Source organism: Capsella rubella, unplaced genomic scaffold, assembly GCF_000375325.1.
Source record: "Capsella rubella cultivar Monte Gargano unplaced genomic scaffold, Caprub1_0 scaffold_3, whole genome shotgun sequence".
Classification (NCBI taxonomy): domain Eukaryota; kingdom Viridiplantae; phylum Streptophyta; class Magnoliopsida; order Brassicales; family Brassicaceae; genus Capsella; species Capsella rubella.
Genome location: NW_006238921.1, coordinates 11,758,732 through 11,778,055, shown reverse-complemented (window position 1 = coordinate 11,778,055; position 19,324 = coordinate 11,758,732). Strand labels below are relative to the sequence as shown.

The following is a 19,324-nucleotide window of genomic DNA, read 5'->3' as shown; positions in this document are numbered from 1 at the left end:
AACAAAGAGAATAATGAACATATGAGATATGGTGGAGAAAGATGTGAGAATGACTATTTATATGATAAGAAGTGATGTAAGTTACATTTTTAAAATAATTAAATTAGAGGAGTTATAATTATAATTTATAGTGTGTTTAATTGGAATTCAATAAAGAAAACCAATAGTCTTTGGAAATTTATATAATTTTCAGTTTCATTTTAGTATTAAAGTGTGAATTTAAAGTATGAATTAATTTTTTTGGTTAAAAATAAATATTATATTTTAAAAAATAAATACAAAATGGAACGATAAAGAGAGTGGAACCTTACTTATATATATAACCTTACTTATATATATATATATATATATATATATATATGATTTTAAATAATTTTCCACCAATAAGCCTTATAAAATTTGTTGTATGATATATGATTAAGTCCTTTCATTTTCTTTGCCATTTGATTATAACTTATAGTGTAATTAAATTTTGTATTGAATGATTGTCATAAACATTTATTTATTTATTTATTTTGTTGAATGATATATGATTAAGTCCTTTCATTTTCTTTGCCATTTGATTATAACTTATAGTGTAATTAAATTTTGTATTGAATGATTGTCATAAACATTTTTTTTTTTTTTTTAAATTAAAGCCTTAAATATTTTTCCACCAATAAGGAGAGAGTGGAACCTTACTTTTATATATATAATTAGCAGTTGACCTGCGCTCCGCGCAGGAGGTTTATAATTTTGTTTTGTTGATTTTTTATTCATATTGTGACATTTTATTATTATTTTTAATTGGTTTTCAAAAATATTATAATTATTTTCTCTTTAATTATTATCTTTCACTCAAATTTGGATTAAAAGCATTTGATTTAATTTATGAAATATTATTTTTTTTTTCTTTTTGATCATGTTATAAACTAATATTTCACTTTCATTTTATTTTTCCTCTTTATAATTTTATATATACAATTACATAAATGTTGTTTTAGTCTACCATAAATTTAAATTTTACTTCCATTCTAAAACTCAGTAAAATATTTAAAATATTAAATTATGATCAGTTTAAAATGAAAGTTGAATTATATTATTACCACTAATAAAAAAATTGAAGTATTGTTTTTCTTATTTTAACATTTCATTTTTTTTACATAATTTATTTTTATTTATATAAAATTTCTATTAGTTAAATAAGTAACATAAATATGCACTAAATGAATGTTTTAAATTTATTTTAATATTTAAACAAAAATGTGGCTTAGGTGGATGCTTAGGTGGCATCATGAGAAGAGAGAAAAAGCTAACTTTATATATATAGATATATATATAAGGGAGAAAAAACTATACTTTTATTACATTCAGAAAAATGAAAATCTTATCAACCAATAGCATTCTGATTTTTTTCTAACATTATCTTCATTTAAAATACTTTTAAAAAATAAAGAAATTTTTATTCAGTTTTTATACTACTTTTGTGTTTGTGTTTGACTACTTTTAAACACGAACATTTTCTTTACTTTTGTACGGCTCTTTGTCATGATTGGTACCATTTACAGTTGTACTAGTAGTACTGTTTTCTCTCTCATGCACCAATCAGAGCCATTCATAATTATTGTACTTGTATATGTTAGAGAGAGAGAGAGAGAGAGAGGGGAGAGAGATCTCCAATATATAGTGAAAGAACCCATTTCGTTTTAAAAAAAAAAATATGCACACCGGATTAACCCAATTAATTCAAACCAGCTAAACCGGTCCTAATCAATTTAAACCACTAAACCAGCTAAACCGGTCTTAATTAATTTAAATCATTTAAACCAAACCAATCAACATTAACCAGCAGAAGTCTTAACCATAAATTCAAATAAAACAATTGCATTAAACATAATCACCCTAACATGCTTCTAAATTTTAGTCTAACAACTTAACAATTCCAACAATAATTCAAAAAACACCAACAAGCCCCTAGATCATCCTCCTTTCCTCGCCATGATTCCACGGTTCACACTTTTTTTTACCTGCATCACAAAAAGAGATGCATAAGTATTTCATAAATACTTAGTGAGGGCGATCCTCCCATCTACGAACTATACACACAAGCAATGAGATAACACCCACATATATAACATAAACAAACCATCCAGCAAGCTAAACATCCAATAACACTTCCAATTCACCTACAAATCATCACAAACAAGTCACTCAATCCCAATCGCTTAGATAAGCTCATGGTCACGCACTCACCTTAACAAAGTGATTTGAATAACAAATACAACCAGGAAAGACTCTTCTCGCGACTGCAACAACCAAACAACGCCCTACAACAATCCACACAAATAGAATCTCTATGAACCAAAATGGACAGAAACGTCAGAAAAACTACAGCCACAGAAACGTAACCCTAAAACAGAAACCAACCGCTAACTTCTGAATCCATTCGGTGAAAAGCAAGATCTAGATGTCACTAAGCTTCCCACAAAATTTGGTGCCGATCAGAAAAACGATGAAACCACGATCGCACTTACAAACTCCGCTGATCCCAGTTCGCAACAGAGAAGAAACGTCTCACCAAACTGCATATAACTCACTGAGTTTTAATCCGAATTCACTTCTGTAAAAAGTAGAATCAACGTACACGCCTTAAAGAACAAACCTACCAAATTTTGTTACCTTTCGATAATATTTGATACGTCGTAACTCAATTCTACCAAGACGTGACGAATCTGCTTCTCTTGCCTTATACACGAAAGCAAAGCTAACTCTCCTTCTCATAAGTGAACTTCTCCTTCTCCTTTTCTCAAACTAAATTCTCAGAAACAAACAGCGACAAAAGGAAAAAGAGAAGAGGCGTTCCTTATAAAAGTAGGGTTTTTGGTTTAATCTGATTAAACGAGGATTTACCTAAACCGACATTAATTAAACATCCTTTGATTCAATTGACAAATCGACCAGTTTAGGAAATCAAACGGAATTAGACCGACTCCACCCTAATTCTTATACACAATCAAGTCTCCTGTTATTTTCCAGAACACAAGCGTTACTGTCACATATAGACTATCGAAACGTGATGGATAAGGCCGTTGAATTGACGTTTCGATAGTCTATATGGGTAAGGCCGTTGAATTGAATTGTATCTAGATACAATAATAATAATCATCAACCAGTTGTTGACTATGGTCTCAGGACATTGATCCTTCAATGTTCTTGAGGGCATGTACTATATAATTCGAAGCTTTATCATGATTAATTACACCATAGTTTGTATAAACATAAATAATTTAGTACTATATATAAGAGTAGTTTCTTAGGTATTTCTGATATATCTTTGAATGATGTGTATATATTCACTGATGACTAATTATTCGGTGCGTTACAGCCAAATCATTCAATGATATGGTTTGATGAACTTCAAATTTTCACATTAGTTCGAAATGTAAAATGAAAAATAAGATTAGGAATTATGGTCATGGTGATTGAAAGAGCTAGCTACTCGTCCTCTGCTGCAGCAGAAGAGTGGTGTGGGAAGCTTGCCCACACGTCTTGCCATGTCATCTTCCCCTCTGCAACTGAGCTCACGACAGAAGCTGCCTCTTTCAAGCTGACTCGGATTTGATCTTTGCTGTCTCTTTCTCTGATTGTCACTGATGTCTCTGAGTCCACTGTTATTGCAAATGGCACTCCAAGCTCATCGGTTCTCGCATATCTCTTCCCTATCGACGTACCTGTTCACATTCACACATACACAAATCCTCACTCAGGTTTTTCCATTTCAATAGTTACCAAAAGAATTTCATTTACGTACCAGTGATGTCAATCTTATGTGAGATACCAACAGAAGCCAGTTCTTTGGAAATAACTTTGGCTGCTTCCTCGAATTGTTGGTTCTGAACAAGCGGGAAAACTGTGCACTTGATGGGAGCTACAAGAGGAGGGAAACGGAACAAGTTCAATTGTTCATCCCCTGCTTTGCTTGGCCTTGTGCTGAAACAATGCTCGTACAGACAATATATGATCCGACCAATCCCAAACGAAGGTTCAATCACCGATGGAGTGAATACCCTCTGGTGCTCTTTCTTCATCTCCTTTGAGATTGACACCATATTCTTCTTGATGGTCACGTTTTTCTTAAGGGTACACACGTTAAACTCCACTTCCCCTTTGGATTCCAGGGTTGCTTTCATCTCCATAGCTTCTTCCTCATTCATCGCCTAACCAACAAAAACCACTACATCAAGCACTATGAAGAAATAAAGAAGCTATGTAGTAAACAATAGAGTTCAACCTCCAAAGATTCAACCAGATTCTTTTGATTTCCCTTGAATGCAAGACCCAGTTCTTTCTTCATAGGTGTAATCACAAGTCTCTGAAATAAAAGATAACCTTATTAAGGAGAAGTTATAACTGACAAAGAATCAGAGATGAATGAATTTGTTCACTATAATACCTCTACTTCTTTAGGTTCTGCATATTTCTCTTCAGCCACTAGGGGAACGTTACTATTCTCCTGTCGGGTAACAGTTGATCCACAATCCACTTGAGTGAGTTTCAAATAGGAATACTTACGGCTTTTGAACGAAATGATGAATAAGTAAAGGTGAGGTTCATACAGAGTGAGCACGTAAGTCGAAGGCAGACCTATCTGCAATTCCAACACATTCAATCCACCCATATGAACTCTCAATTTCAGCATCCCAACAATCTTCCGCATAATGGGCCATTTCATTTGCTAGATGCTGACGGAACCGCAGCCGTTCCTTGTCTATGCCAAGGCGGGTAAGGAAAAGATATACTCTCCCAATGAAGTATCCTAGAGTTTCATTGTTCACAGTACCCTATACAAATACATTTTCAGTAATTACAGGCATCAATAAGATATAAAAATGGCTGTGGAAGAGAGAGCTTAGTATAAATAAATAGGCTACTATATATGATTACAAATACTAACCTTAGCAACAGCTTCACCAAGGCAAAACTTTTTTGCAGATTGGCCAGACATTTGTTCCTCCCTTGGGAACATAAGGAATTCCAGTTTTGCTACATCAGGAAATTTGGGATGTGACTTATTCTCAGGATCAACAAAATGCTCAATCTCCGCCAGTGTGAATTCACGAACTCTAAGAAGTCCTTGACGAGGAGATATCTGCGAGTAAATAAGCTACTTATCAAAACCTAGACATAATAGAGAAAATAGTCTTTTAAAGAAGATGAACACATCCCATATTACCTCATTTCTAAAGGCTTGACCAATTTGAGACGCGGCAAATGGAAGTTTCTTCCCATTGTAATAGTACAAGTCCTTAAAGTTGACAAAAATGCCTTGAGCAGTTTCAGGACGCATGTAACTGATGAAACACAAAAGAGTGAGTAATTTGATAACAAAATTCAGGAAAGGTAGTAGCTTAGAAAATACTCACCCAGGAGCTAGACCAGATGGGCCAATGGATGTTTGAAACATCAAGTTAAACGGGTAAGGATCAGAAAGCGGGTTCTTTGTGTCCGGAGCAGTGATCCCATACTCCTTAATCTTCGCACCTAGCTGCTCAGGAGAATAATCTTCCATAACAGCAAGAACATTCTTAAGTTCAGCAGCTTTATCAGCAGAGATGGTAAGATCTTTCTCCAGCTTCTCGGTGCAATAATCCTTGAGCAAGTGGTCCGCACGGTAACCTGTTCCAGTTTTCTTATCCTTAACCATAAGATCAGTGAACTTATCTACATGCCCTGATGCCTTGAGAACAAGCTCTGGTGTCACACATGGACAATCAACTTCTAACATGTTCTCCTCAAGAACAAAATGCTGCAAATCAAATCAAATCGAATCGCGTATAAGAAACAAAACCTAACTCAATTTCTACGCTATAAAATCTTGTTGAGTTTGAATACAGAGAAATTGTGAATAGTGTTACTTACTTGACGCCAGAAGCTCAGGACATTGGACTTAATAGCACATCCAGGAGGACCATAATCAAAGAATCCAGCGACGCCTTTGTAGATCTTAAAGGAAGGGATATAGAACAAACGCCGCTCGAGAGTGTTGACTACAGCTTTTCGAAAAGCCTCACGGTTAAGAGAACCATTACCGGAGCCACTAACTATGGACTGAAGCTCCTTCTCAACTGCGGATTTCTCGAGCTTCAGTTTGTTAAGCAGCTCAATAGCGGCATCGATATCTGGCTTCGCTGCACGGGAGGCCTTGAGAGCTCGGACGGCATTCCCCTGAGCTTCGACGGATGAGGATTTCTCCGATAGAGATTGACGGAGAGATTGTTCAGTGGCGTCCATCGGAATCTAGATCAGAGATATGGAGATGGATTTTTCAAGGATTGTGGTGGTTTGGAATTGACAAAAAAACTGAAGATTCGTTGTCTGCGAAGAGATATAAAGGTAGAGAAGATGATTAGCATATGTAAATCGCATGCACGAAACAAGAAATGGTTAGCAAACAAAATCAGATCATCCTGAACCAAATCATAAAACATGAAAGAGAGAATTCAGCAAATGAGTATTGTTTTTATAGAGTTGCAGATTCAATAGCTAACTAGCTTGTGTACAAACCAATCATGTAGTTTACTAAAAACCAGACTAGAGTGACTGAAGAAACTAAGAAGAAGAACCAGATCATATCCAGCTATACATGAGCAAGAACATATTAGATTAATGCAGAACACTTGTTCTGAATGATCAAGTATCCAAAACACTTGTTCTGAATGATCAAGTATCTAAAAATGATTAGCATATGCAAATCTTCATGCATGAAACCAGAAAATTTAGATGCAGAACCAATATAACTGATAACAAAACTTCATGTAAATGACACAACAGTATAAAGACATCCAAGACTTGATGCAATGAGCAATAAAAATCCAAACTTTCATCTTTCTAATAAACAAACACTCATCTCAGCCAAATCTGTTCAAGCTATTACTTCAACAGTATACATGAGATTTTAGACACGGATGAAAACAAACACATGAAATAAGAGTAGACTATACAATTATGCTTATCATCTACATCCTAACTTTGTACAATCTGTACTCTTTTTCAGCAGACCAGACATAACTCATAAGAGTAGACTATAGCCATACAAAAACCTGGGAACTCTAAGAAATGTTGACAACTTAATTGATACATAGGCTCAGCAAATGAGTAGAGTTACTGAAAAAAAACTAAGAAGAAGAACCACAAGTTATCAACTTTGGTATCTTATTAGCTAAGCAATTATATATATATATATGTTTCTTTGTTCTGCTACATTACTTGTCTAATCGAATCAGTAACACTCTAATGTATTCAAGTTTGTGAGAATCCAAATCTAAGCAAAACGTGATAAACCCATTAATGCAGATCTGCTATAATGAAACCTGAATCGAGTTCGAAGGAGCAAATTTGATGGCTTTGGACTACTGAGTCGGACGAAACAGAGGAACAAGGAGAAGAAGAGCAGAACCCTAGCTAAGACCATCTCCATTGAGGAGTGTTTAACAAAAGTTGTTTATTTTAGAGAGATAAAATTTATTAATAAAAAATGGTATGAATTGCTTAGATAGCTAAAAAAAAATACATTTAAAGTTGCTTAAACAATAGATTTAAAAGACTTTTGAAACAATTTTTCACTAAATAAGCAACCCATCAAATAAAATAATAATATATGTATAATTTCAATAATAAACACCCCATGTTAAGGAACCATGGTTGGAGATGCTCTAAGGTGTTTGTGGATTCAAATACCAGACCGGTTTACTTCTCATCTAAACGGTTTACTTGATTCTTAGTAAACCGGACCTAACCGGTGTATAGTTTGTTTGTTTTTTTTTAAGGTTTTAACTTGTTTCTTAGTAATAGAAGACAAAAAAAAATAAAAAAATCAATAATGATAATTAAGCTTGCTAATGATAATGATAAGCTTTTAACGGGGATAAAGGTGGCACAGAAGTGTCCACCAATTTCACATTTGTTATTTGCGGACGATAGTCTTTGCAAAGCAAATAAAGAGGAGTGCACTGTTGTTTTGGAGATTCTTAATGATTATGAAAAGATGTCAGGTCAGAAAATAAATTTCGAGAAATCATCGTTACAATTTGGTCATAAGGTGGACGCAACGATTAAAAAGGAGGTCCATGAAACACTTGGAATTATGAGGTTAGGAGGGATGGGGTCATATCTAGGTATTCCAGAAAGTCTTGGCGGTGCTAAAACGCAAGTCTTTTCTTTTGTTCGAGATTGGTTATAGACTCATATAAATGGTTGGTCGCCCAAATTTATGTCCAAAGGAGGCAAAGAAGTTATGAATAAGTCGGTTGCGTCTGCTTTACCAACCTATGTGATGTCTTGTTTTAGGCTCCAAAATTCGATAACATCAAAGCTGACTAGTGCGGTGGTGAAGTTTTGGTGGAGTACAAATGGTCAATGTGGAGGTATGCATTGGTATGCATGGGATAAACTGTGTTCCAGTAAGGGTAACAGTGGCTTAGGATTTCGTAATGTGGATGATTTCAATACTGCGCTCCTAGCGAAGCAACTATGGAGGCTGATTGAGTGTCTGGACTCACTCTTGGCTAAGGTATTTAAGGGCAGATATTACAGGAATGCATCTCCGGTGGAAGACGTTAAATCATATTCCCCTTCGTATGGATGGAGAAGTATGGTATCAGCTAGATCTCTGGTTATGAAAGGACTAATCAACTGAGTTGGGATAGGGGACACGCTATCCGTTTGCACAGATCCTTGGATTCTAGCCCAATTCCCGAGACCACCTATGAGTAATGGATCGCCTATGGATCCTTCTCTTCACTTTCAACAGTTAATTGATCGTCAAACTAATTCTTGGAAAATGGACGTGTTAAATGAACATTTCTCTTTGGAAGATGTTGCTTTGATAAATGCTCTCCTGATTGGCAATTGTTTGGTACCAGATTCCTATGGCTGGCGTTTTACGAAGAATGGAAGGTATACGGTTAAATCCGGTTATTATGCTGCAAGGATGCCATATGTACAAATGTCACCACCGCAGGTGTATGGTCTAGATATTATTCCACTACTAGCGGGTATATGGAAAGTAAGATGTCCACCAAAGCTTCATCATTTTATGTAGCAATTACTTATAGGGTGTATTTCTGTTTTTGCTAATTTGAATCAGCGCGGAATTAAGTGTGATACAAGTTGTAGAAGATGTGGGGATCCTATGGAGATGGTAAATCATGTAGTCTTTGGCTGCCCACCAGCTAGACAATCTTGGGCCTTAGCAAGCGTCCCAGTGGGATCTATTGGGTTCCCTACGTCGTCAATTTTTGCTAATATGGACTATATCCTCCGTCTTTGGTCATGGATGACTATAGGTTTTGTCCATGGCTTCTCTGGTACATCTGGAAGGCCAGATATGATAAGGTTTTTGCCAATTTGGATAAAGATCCTATGGAGATTGTTCGGATAGCAACAAAAGAAGCTCGTCTCTGGAATGATGCACAGTTAGATGATTTTACAATCTTGAGGGACCGTCACTTCGGTGATTGCGGTGCACCTAGGGTGCCGAATCCTTTGCCTTCTGGGTTTTCGGGCTTCCGGTGTTTCATTGATGGTTCTTGGAAGGCTTCAGATTTGTATGGAGGTTTAGGATGGTTTTGTCAACAAACACAAGATTCTCACATCACGATGGGGGTTTCTAATCTCCGGTGGAGTCTATCCCCTCTTCATGTAGAGGTAGAAGCTTTGGTGTGGGCGATGCGATGTATGATAGGCCATAATTTTAGAGACGTTGCGTTTCTTACTGACTGTTCGGATTTGGTGAAGATGGTGTCTTATCCGCACGAGTGGCCCGCGTACTCTGTCTATCTGGAGGATATCAACATGGATAGGAAGGAATTTTCGACTTTCTCTCTATCTTTTATTCCTAGAAATATGAATGCAAAAGCGGACTCTTTGGCTCGTCGATCTCGCTCTAGTGCGCATATTATTAAGTTTGTAAACAATTGTCCTTTGAGTTGGCCCGGTTGAGTTTTCCCCTCTGCTTAGTGGATGACAAAAATAAGAGATAATTAAGCTAAAAAATACATATTAGATAAGATATTCAAAGATTGTTTTTCTTAGTGCTAGGTGGTGGTATTTGAGTAGTTTGAATTTAGTAAAAATAAAAATAATAATATTATGTATATAAATTTATCTTTTGGGTTTGGGTTCGAGTTGGTTTGATTTTGAGTTGTCGGATAAAAGAATTTAGGACCTAACAGAATAAATTTAAGATTTATGATTTGTATTCAACTCGAATATATAATATCGTCGTTTTACAGTTGGGGATAAAATCACAATTAGGGTTCTTCAGAGAGTCATCCACGATAACCCAGAAGAAGAACCCTAATTGTGATTTTATCTCCAAATGTAAAACGACGTCGTTTTCTCTTCTAACAACCACACAAAACTACTCTAAACGACGTTGTTTACTCATTTCGTTGCCACGTCTGCACCAATGGGTCGGCTGACTCAGCACCATCAAAATCCGAATTAACACTGTTTATGTAAAGGTTGAAATCGACAACATTTGATGTGGTTTAGGTTGGTTATTTGAATTTTAAGCTGGTTTGGATTGAACAATACAGAGTACTCGAGTTGGGATATGAAAATGTCGTCGGTGAATAATCTAGATTGATTTTCTCCGTTTCCCCATTTCATTCACTCATATATTTGTAACATAAACTAGATTGAAAAACCGTCAACCTGATTGGTAAGAGCATCTTTATAGGTATAACCTTGAAGAAGTATCTTAAACAATTATATGTATATTAATAATGTTAAAGAGTAAGTTAAGAACCACAGATTTTGAAGTGATTATTGGGTTAAACCTCTAGTATCTTAAAATTTAAATAATATAATAATGTAAAAATCCTCTTTGAAAACCAACATAGCTAAAGCGTAGAACAAATCACTTGTACAACTGACAAGTTACTGTAATTCCATCCCTATAAATTAAACGGTTCAACTAAATATCAGATCAGAAAAACACATATGAGCTAATGACTCCAGTTTAAACAAAAAACGAAAGGATAAAACCCAATTCATTACACGAACTCGACACATATAATTATCCTTGGCCATAAAACCCAACAAATAACGAACTTGACAAAAGAATAAGAAGTGACTTACATGTACCTTAGTTGAATCGATTTGGGGAAGGAGACACACCAGGGACGACACGCTCAAGGAGGATTCAGAGTCGATCCAGAATATGGTGAGGAGGAGACGGAGGGGAAGGAGAAGACGGTCAGACGACACGGAAAACCCACTGAGACGAGACAGAGAAGACGACGAGATCGTTTTCTCACAAGTCGAAATCGCAATACTAGGGTTCCAAGAAATCAGAAATAGAATTGGGCTTTTGGCTGCGACATCGACAACATCGTGAGCACGAGACGGAGGGGAAGGAGAAAACGCTGAGACCACACGGCGAACAAGGTGAGACGAGACGGAGAAGAAGACGAGATCATAGGTGAAAAGTTGTGAAATCGCAAACTAGGGTTTGAGATCGAGAGAGATACGCGATTTGGGGATTTTTTTTCGATAAAACATAAAACGTTTTCTTTACACAAAAAGAAAACCTATCAAGTCTTGCCACGTGGCATAAGACACGGCTCGGAAAAAGTCTTGCCCAGCATTCGGATGGATCTTAGAATCCAACTGTTTCGATTATTAGACCTTATTAAATTGCCTGAAGGCCCGAGAGCTTATGCCGTTATAGTTGCTCTAACATTAAAGATCCAACCCGGGAAATATTGAACCGAATCAAATAGTTTCACATTCTTCTTTTACGTTATCAACAACGGGATAAAATTGTTATATATAACCAAAAATAAAAAAATGAGTTTGGGACTTATCATCATCCCTCATAGTTATTTACTTCCACCGACCTCTTCGTCCTTTTGCTTCAGTGCTCGATCTTTCCCACAAAACCATAACAATCTCAATCTCTCATTCCCAGGTTTCTCTATTTGCTGCTATCAAACTTATTAATCATTCATTCACATGATCCTTAATCGTAGCTCCTAGTCTTAGGGTTTTTGTGAATTACATCTTCTTGTTTGATTCTTGATTTGCTAGTAACTTCACTTGATTCTGAATCATACATATACATATTTTGTGACTTGAGTATAGCTGTGACTTGAATTTGTGGAATTAGGGTTAAAGTTTTAAGCTTTTTGTAATTGGGATTGTGGGATCATCACATTTCATCATCTGAATTGAGATATGTTTGATGTTTAGTGGTACAAAGCGAGATTAAGTTTCGCCCGATTCGTGTTAGTTGTGGTAAGAGTGAGGTGTTGAAGAGTGATTTGATGGAACCTGAAGCAGAAAGGAGAAACCTTTATTCTCCCATTGAGCCATATAACACTGGGAATTTAAAGGTTTCTGATGTTCATACACTTTACTGGGAGCAATCAGGAAACCCCGATGGACATGTACGTAAAGCCATCGTTGTAACCTTTAAGTTTTTTTTTCTGGATATGATGATGAGATCAAATGTTTTGGAGCTCTAAGATTCTAACTTTTGCATTGTATTATGGGAATTAACATCTTGTAGCCAGTTGTGTTTCTTCACGGAGGGCCGGGAGGAGGGACAGCTCCTAGTAATAGGAGATTCTTCGATCCTGAGTTCTATCGGATTATTCTGTTTGACCAGGTTGGTGTTTTAATTGTTTGGACACTACACTGTATTTTCCAACTTGTTTATTCACCCTTAAGTTTTCATCTAGAGAGGTGCAGGAAAGAGTACACCACATGCTTGCTTGGAGGAAAACACCACATGGGACCTTGTGAGTGACATTGAAAAGCTACGAGAACATTTGAAAATTCCGGAATGGCAGGTGAGAAAGTTTCTTCCAGATATGTATGCTTCTTGGTTGTTACTGAGATGGTAAATATACTAAAGAGTGTGAACATTTTTGTTTCTCTGTTTTCTCAGGTTTTTGGTGGATCATGGGGAAGCACTTTAGCACTTGCATACAGCCAGTCTCACCCTGATAAGGTGCAAATGTTTACATACTTACATCTGAGAAAAATTATACTTTGTTAGGAATTTAATTTGCATAATCGGTGCAAGAAGAATAGGTGTGATTTAGAGATTTGATTGATTGTATTATGATATGAATAGATGGAACTAAGAGATCTAGTAAGTAGTTTCCTTCTGGTTGTTTTGATCTGTAACTTCACAGTTATATATTTACTCTTTGGTGCAAGGTTACTGGTTTGGTCCTTAGAGGGATTTTTCTGTTGCGGAAAAAGGAGATTGACTGGTTTTATGAAGGTGGTGCTGCTGCTATATATCCTGATGGTAATTCTCTTTCTTGTATTCCTGTATTGGAGTTATTGGTTCTTCATATATCAGTCTTTTGTAAGGTGAATGGATTGCTATACTCTGCTTTTGTAGACGTTTTTATATAAGCTTTAGGGGACTAAGAGTTATATGTGAAAATATTTGTAGATTATGCCTCAAGAGCTTCTGTTAGTTCACTTATTCATAAGTGTTTGTTTCTTGATTTTAAAAGCTTGGGAGGAGTTCAGAGATCTAATTCCAGAAAACGAGAGAGGTTGCCTTGTGGACGCATATCACAAGAGACTGAACTCCGATGATATGGAAACCCAAGTGAGTCGAGATCTTATAACATCATTCTTTTTGGCTGTTGAAGAAAATGGACTTTAAGCTGAAAGAGTGTGGACTAACAAATCTATGTGTCTTGTAGTATGCAGCAGCAAGAGCTTGGACTAAATGGGAAATGGTGACTGCTCATCTTCTTCCGAATAATGACAACATTCAAAGAGCAGAAGATGATAAATTTTCATTGGTTAGTTCGAGGAGTGTTCCAGTCTTACCTTGATTCATTGATCTTTTATTATCTAAAGCTCATATAACTTTGAAAACCTGTAGAATCTTCAAACTGATTACTTAACTGTTGAACTTAACACTTTGCTCTGCAGGCGTTTGCAAGGATTGAAAATCACTACTTTTTTAACAAGGGTTTCTTTTCATCGGATTCATACTTGCTAGACAATGTTGATAAAATACGACATATCAAGACCACCATTGTTCAGGTACATCTTTCATATAAGAAGTTGAATTGTGGATTGCATTGGTTTGTAGATTGATCGGATGAGGCCGAGTTGTGTTAACAATACGTTATATAGTTAGAAAACATAGCAGCAAGATAATTTGATAGGAAAAGATCCTCAGCCTTAGATTTCCCACGTTATCAAAAAGCTGATATGTATATGTAGGTTTAAGATGCATCAGTTTAACTTGGATTTGGCTAGTACATTAATATATTATGTTTGGATTATTACAATGGACAGGGAAGGTATGATGTATGCTGTCCTATGATGTCTGCTTGGGATCTGCACAAAGCATGGCCAGAGGCAAACCTCAAGGTAAGCTTTTAAGTCTTTTTCCAAGTTTTCTTGAATATCTTTTCCAAGTTTGTTTTCTCGTGTTCGTGTTCTGCAGATTGTTGATGATGCTGGGCACTCGGCAAATGAGCCCGGAGTAGCAGCAGAACTCGTGGCTGCCAATGAAAAGATTAAAGCACTCGTGCGTTGAAGTATTTGATATAATGAAGCTGCTTATGTAGTTCGTTTCTTTAGCACCTAGCTTGGGCATTCACAGAGTTTGTTGTGAACGCGAACCAAATGTTATTTTCACCGAACCCAAAATAAAGAAAATTTTTAAGTTCATAAGGTTTATATTCTCTGATGAAAGCCTAAACAAAGAGGATCAGAGATTAAAAGGATTGAGTGGCATTACGGTGAAATTGGTGAGTGATATAGGCAAAACAATTACAGTGTAAGATGTGTATAAAGTAAAGGAGAAGAAACTTGCACACTCTGCAACATATGAATCAAAGAGGAGATAATTATATACACAATGCACTGAATCAGATGGTTTATGTATGCAACAATGAGGTGAAGAGATGTAAATTCAGAGAATTGTAGACGGGACAACCTCGCCATCCCTGGTGTAGCCATGAACCAAAAAATCGGTGCAGTTTCTTCGCCAGCCGTGGTTATAAGGGTTGTAGAATCTTCCATCAGGTCCCCGCAAATAACTGAATCTTTTCGAGTTCCATAATTCATTGGTTGTAATATTCCGAGCTATCTGCAGCAACCAACAATAAACTGTTATACAATCATTTGCAAAGGGGAGGGAGAACCAGTTCTTTATTTTAGCTGAGATTTCCTGACCATATAAGCCTGCGAGATTGTCAAGGTCATTGTCGCAATGAAAATGAGTAAGTCGAAAAACAGAAACACGGCAGCGTCGGGATGTTCAATGACTACATACTGAATCCATGATTCTCTGGGGTGTATCTGTGGGATGCCTCTCCATAATCCTGTAGCAGAAACAGATGCTTAAGAAATAAATAGTAAAATCTAACGGGTAGGATTGTGAGGGAGAGTTGTTTTAGTCACATACTTTGAACAGCAGTTGTGCCACCAACGAATGACGTTAAAGCTCCCATGATCACAAAGACTAAGAAGTCACGTTTATTCTTCTGCGAGATGAGTAAATGGTATAGAGAGACTATAAACCGAAAAGTATGACTGACCAGGCTATTTCATGCCATATTACTATATCCTTGCCAATTAATTCCCAGAGCAACAAGTGAGAGTGATTCGCGATGCAGAGAACTCTTACCTTACCAACACAATTAGAAATCCAGGGACAGTGATGGTCAAACTGCTCAACGCAGCGCTTACATGTGGGGCAGTGTTTAGATCGCACTGGTCTAATTATCTGAAGAAAATGTTATAACCCTAGTCAGTAAGTACATATATAAAATGTCAGGTTTCCTTTAAAATAAGGGTTCCTGAGGAAAAAACCTTGCAAGTAGGGCAGAGTTGGGACCAGTTTCCTTTCCAAGAGGGGCTGTTGAAATTGATACCAATCAAAGGGTCCTGAAACCATCAGAAGATAATATGTGGAACAAACTTTTCAGAACAACACCTTAGTACTGTTCGATTAATTTACAATTGGTGTCTACTTAAATCAGGTATAAATCAGCATGTTTAAGACGAAAGGCTTAAACAACTGCACACTGGTTGGTATGTATATGCATGCATAAACCCAACTTAGACTGCTAGCACAGTTGACTCAGAATGTTCACATATCTCTCAATATAGAAACACGATAAGGAAGTTTAACTTACATTAGCAGTGTGTTGGCTGTCAGCTTCATTGGTTCTTTTAACGTACCCAGGATCTTTCCTGTACAAAGCAGACGACTAATTTATCACTCCAAGACCATTACACCAGAAATACCTCTCTCAGAGTCACTACCTCCTCATTTCTTAATGAAGAAGTACAGTTAATTCTCGCTACGCATTATATAACAACAACAAAATGAAATACATAAGCTCAAAAAATTCAGATAGCACTGAAGATAACTATCAAAGATACCTGCTAACACGATAGAAGGTTATCAGAGCGCAAACGCCAGATGAAAGACCAAAACATGCCCACAGGCCAACCATAGCAGTTATCTTTGGAAGATTAGAAGCTACACATAAATGCAAAATGTCAGGAAGAAATAATATAAGCCATTAGTAAGAACCTCAAAAAAATCAAAAAACACAGACACTACTTTGTTGTATGGGTTATTCACCTGAAACAATGGATGTGGTAAAGAGGACCATAAGAATGACTATTAAGCTGAATAACATAGGAGCATAGCTACTCTCTCCCAATTTTCCACAGAAGATCTTGTCCGCAAAACTTTTTTTTGGAGTTTGCATTGCGTTCGACTGAAAATATCAACAACCGTATTCTCAACAAAGAGATACTATTAAATGGAATAATTAGAAGATTTAAAAAAATAGCTGTACTGCCATCTAACGAGCCATCTCTCATACTATGAACTCTAAAACCTATTGTGACCCTAAAACAGACAGCCATCATATTGAGAACACTAAAGCTACTGTGATACTAAAACAGACAGTAGAAAAAGATTTATATCACAATGATGCTCCATTATATCTGAAAAGCAAAGCCCATTCAGTTAAGCATAGTAAATAGCAATCTGGGTTAGAGCTGCATAAGAAAAAGCAAAACCATAGGTACATCAAACCTCTCGTATGTTCAATGCTATTGTTATTTCATATTTTGGTACATTAAAGGGTTATTTTGATTAAAACATTTTGTAAATTGCCTTATCAACCTATTTCTGTCCAACTAATGACAATGGAAATGGAAAAAGAGGGAGACTTTGTATCAAGGAGAAAATCAGAAAATCACAAATCAAATTTCGAAAACCTTATTCTGAGCAGTCAAGATGTCTTCCAGTTATGGATGCTATTATGGTATCAAGCAACACTAAACAATTACGTACAAGGAAAAGAGCGAGCTGCCTGTGACCTTTATCAGATGCTAGCTTAAGTGGTGTGGATCCTGTGCTATCTTTCAATATCAGTTCCTCCTTGGTTCCAGCATGAACTAACAGAGAACAAGCCTCAACATTTTCCTTAATTACAGCCCAGTGCAAAGGAGTGCAGCCTGACCAGTAAAGTAACTAATGTAAGAATTCTGTATCTATGAGGGTATCAGCATTCTACACTTTTTAGCAAGTCAAAACCAGTCCAGATTCTATAACAATCCCTACATACATTTTTGCACTTATTTTTACACATCTTAAGGTTACAGGAAAAATTCTGCTGTAGGCCATTCTTTATTAATTCTAGAGCAGAAAAGTAGATACTGTAAAAATAAATACTGAGAGTTTCCAATTTGCCTGTGTTGTCTTGTCTATTTTGACATGCATCCCGGAAGAGAAGTAACCGGACTGTATCTGTGTATCCATTGTAAGCAGCCCTGAGTCATACAAACAAGGAAAAATATAAAGTCGATCCAAAATCATCAAATTTACAAGTAGCAGAGTACCAAGTTAAGTAAACAATGATCAGAAATACTCAAAATACAAAAGAAAAAGAAGATACATCATGTATTTGACATATTCTCTTCTATGAACAGAAATAGTGTGCAAAACTTATTGTTTTCCTGTATGTCTAACATCAAAACAATCACTTCACATAACTTTCAAGGCAGCCGGGAAATCAATTCCTAACATCTGTGTTGGGCAAGTAACGAGAAATTAACTCTAGAAAACAACTGCGAAGTCAGTGCTAAGGGGAGAAACATCATATCCAGAACTACTCCATGCATTTTTAAATGAACTGAGCAGTACTAAAGGCAATACACAAACTTTAAGCACCAACTACTATCTTCAGTACTCATACCAATGTAGCGGACTCCTCCCTTCGTTATCTAGTGCGTTATAGTCAGCTGCATAGTCCACAATAATATGATTCAAGAAAGCTGTCTGTCCATATTGTGCAGCAACATGAACTGCCTGCACAGAAAACACCTTGTAAGATAGATAAATCGCTTATCCGAACTCCAATTCGCGGGACTAGCGTGACCCAGTCAGTTCAACTCCACTCTACTTAATAAAATTACTAAGCACGGAATCAGACACTCAAGGAGGAAGATATACCCTGTACCCATTGGCATCAGCAGCTTCAATTCGAGCTCCATTTCGAAGTAAAAGGTCTGTAACATCAATACAACCTTTAACAGCTGCCCAATGCAATGGTGTCTGTTGTATACTATCAACTGAGTTAACATCACCACCGTGCTGCAAAATATGTCAAAATTCACAAATCCATCACTACACTGAACAACACTGCAGACCTAGTTTATGGAGAAATTGGTCGAATCCTGAGTTTACCTCGATGAGATATCGAGCAACGTGGATAGAGTTGTTGAGCGCAGCCCATTGAAGAGCGTAGTAGCCATTAGCGTCGGGGAGAGAAACAGATGAGCCATCGTGTTCGACGAAACGCTTGAGTTTGTGGAGATCGCCGTAAGCGGAGGCGGAGAAGACGTCGGTGATGGTTGGTGAATCGGTAGGGTTTTGGTGAGAGTTTGAATCTAGAGGCACCACTTCGATCTCCGACGAGTCCATTATTGCTCAACGATGTGAACTTAAGAGAAACTGAAATGTGAGGACTTAAAAGAAAGAGATGAAATAAAACGGGTCGGATCCAGAGTGGGTATATTTGGTTTTTTTCCGAACATTTTTTTTTTCTCATAAGAAATTTAATTGATATCATAAACCGTACAAACTTAACCCCAAGAACCGGGGATACATCAGCCCGATAACATGATTCGGGATAACGTACAAACTTAGCCCCAAGAACCGGGGATACGTCAGCCCGATAACATGATTCGGGATAAAGAAACAAATTTAAGCCTACGATTATGAAATATCTAAATTTCTTATAACCTTCACTTACAGTTGCTTTTCAAA

The 19,324-nt window shown here is 36.6% G+C and overlaps 3 protein-coding genes across 4 annotated transcripts; 1 reads left to right on the top strand and 2 right to left on the bottom strand.

The window, feature by feature from the left end:
- Positions 1 to 3,308: 3,308 nt before the first annotated feature.
- On the bottom strand, positions 3,309 to 7,441 carry LOC17891423 (glycine--tRNA ligase, mitochondrial 1). The gene is made up of 10 exons (XM_006297039.2): positions 7,350 to 7,441; positions 5,899 to 6,354; positions 5,403 to 5,785; positions 5,213 to 5,330; positions 4,934 to 5,128; positions 4,596 to 4,820; positions 4,433 to 4,492; positions 4,271 to 4,351; positions 3,791 to 4,196; positions 3,309 to 3,710 (listed from the first exon to the last, which is right to left on the bottom strand). The coding sequence occupies exons 2-10, from the start codon at positions 6,268 to 6,270 to the stop codon at positions 3,475 to 3,477; spliced, it is 2,076 nt and encodes a 691-aa protein (XP_006297101.1). The 5' UTR covers positions 6,271 to 6,354; positions 7,350 to 7,441; the 3' UTR covers positions 3,309 to 3,474.
- Positions 7,442 to 11,842: 4,401 nt separating this feature from the next.
- Positions 11,843 to 14,695, top strand: LOC17891212 (proline iminopeptidase). 2 transcript variants are annotated; one of them, XM_006299914.2, is made up of 11 exons: positions 11,843 to 11,953; positions 12,235 to 12,431; positions 12,554 to 12,652; positions 12,726 to 12,836; positions 12,935 to 12,997; positions 13,210 to 13,303; positions 13,518 to 13,615; positions 13,713 to 13,814; positions 13,948 to 14,061; positions 14,320 to 14,394; positions 14,471 to 14,695. In XM_006299914.2, exons 2-11 carry the CDS (start codon positions 12,309 to 12,311, stop codon positions 14,561 to 14,563), a joined length of 972 nt encoding a protein of 323 aa, XP_006299976.2. In that variant the 5' UTR covers positions 11,843 to 11,953; positions 12,235 to 12,308; the 3' UTR covers positions 14,564 to 14,695. The 2 variants fall into 2 exon arrangements, with proteins under 2 accessions (XP_006299976.2, XP_023641534.1); XM_023785766.1 differs by having other exon boundaries at positions 11,846 to 11,954; positions 12,239 to 12,431.
- A 68-nt stretch (positions 14,696 to 14,763) lies between these two features.
- On the bottom strand, positions 14,764 to 19,007 carry LOC17892260 (probable protein S-acyltransferase 23). Its single transcript, XM_023785765.1, has 13 exons — positions 18,743 to 19,007; positions 18,509 to 18,649; positions 18,252 to 18,364; positions 17,747 to 17,826; positions 17,348 to 17,511; positions 16,625 to 16,763; positions 16,420 to 16,519; positions 16,170 to 16,227; positions 15,844 to 15,918; positions 15,659 to 15,757; positions 15,437 to 15,515; positions 15,205 to 15,353; positions 14,764 to 15,118 (listed from the first exon to the last, which is right to left on the bottom strand). Exons 1-13 carry the CDS (start codon positions 18,977 to 18,979, stop codon positions 14,942 to 14,944), a joined length of 1,611 nt encoding a protein of 536 aa, XP_023641533.1. The 5' UTR covers positions 18,980 to 19,007; the 3' UTR covers positions 14,764 to 14,941.
- Positions 19,008 to 19,324: the final 317 nt, after the last annotated feature.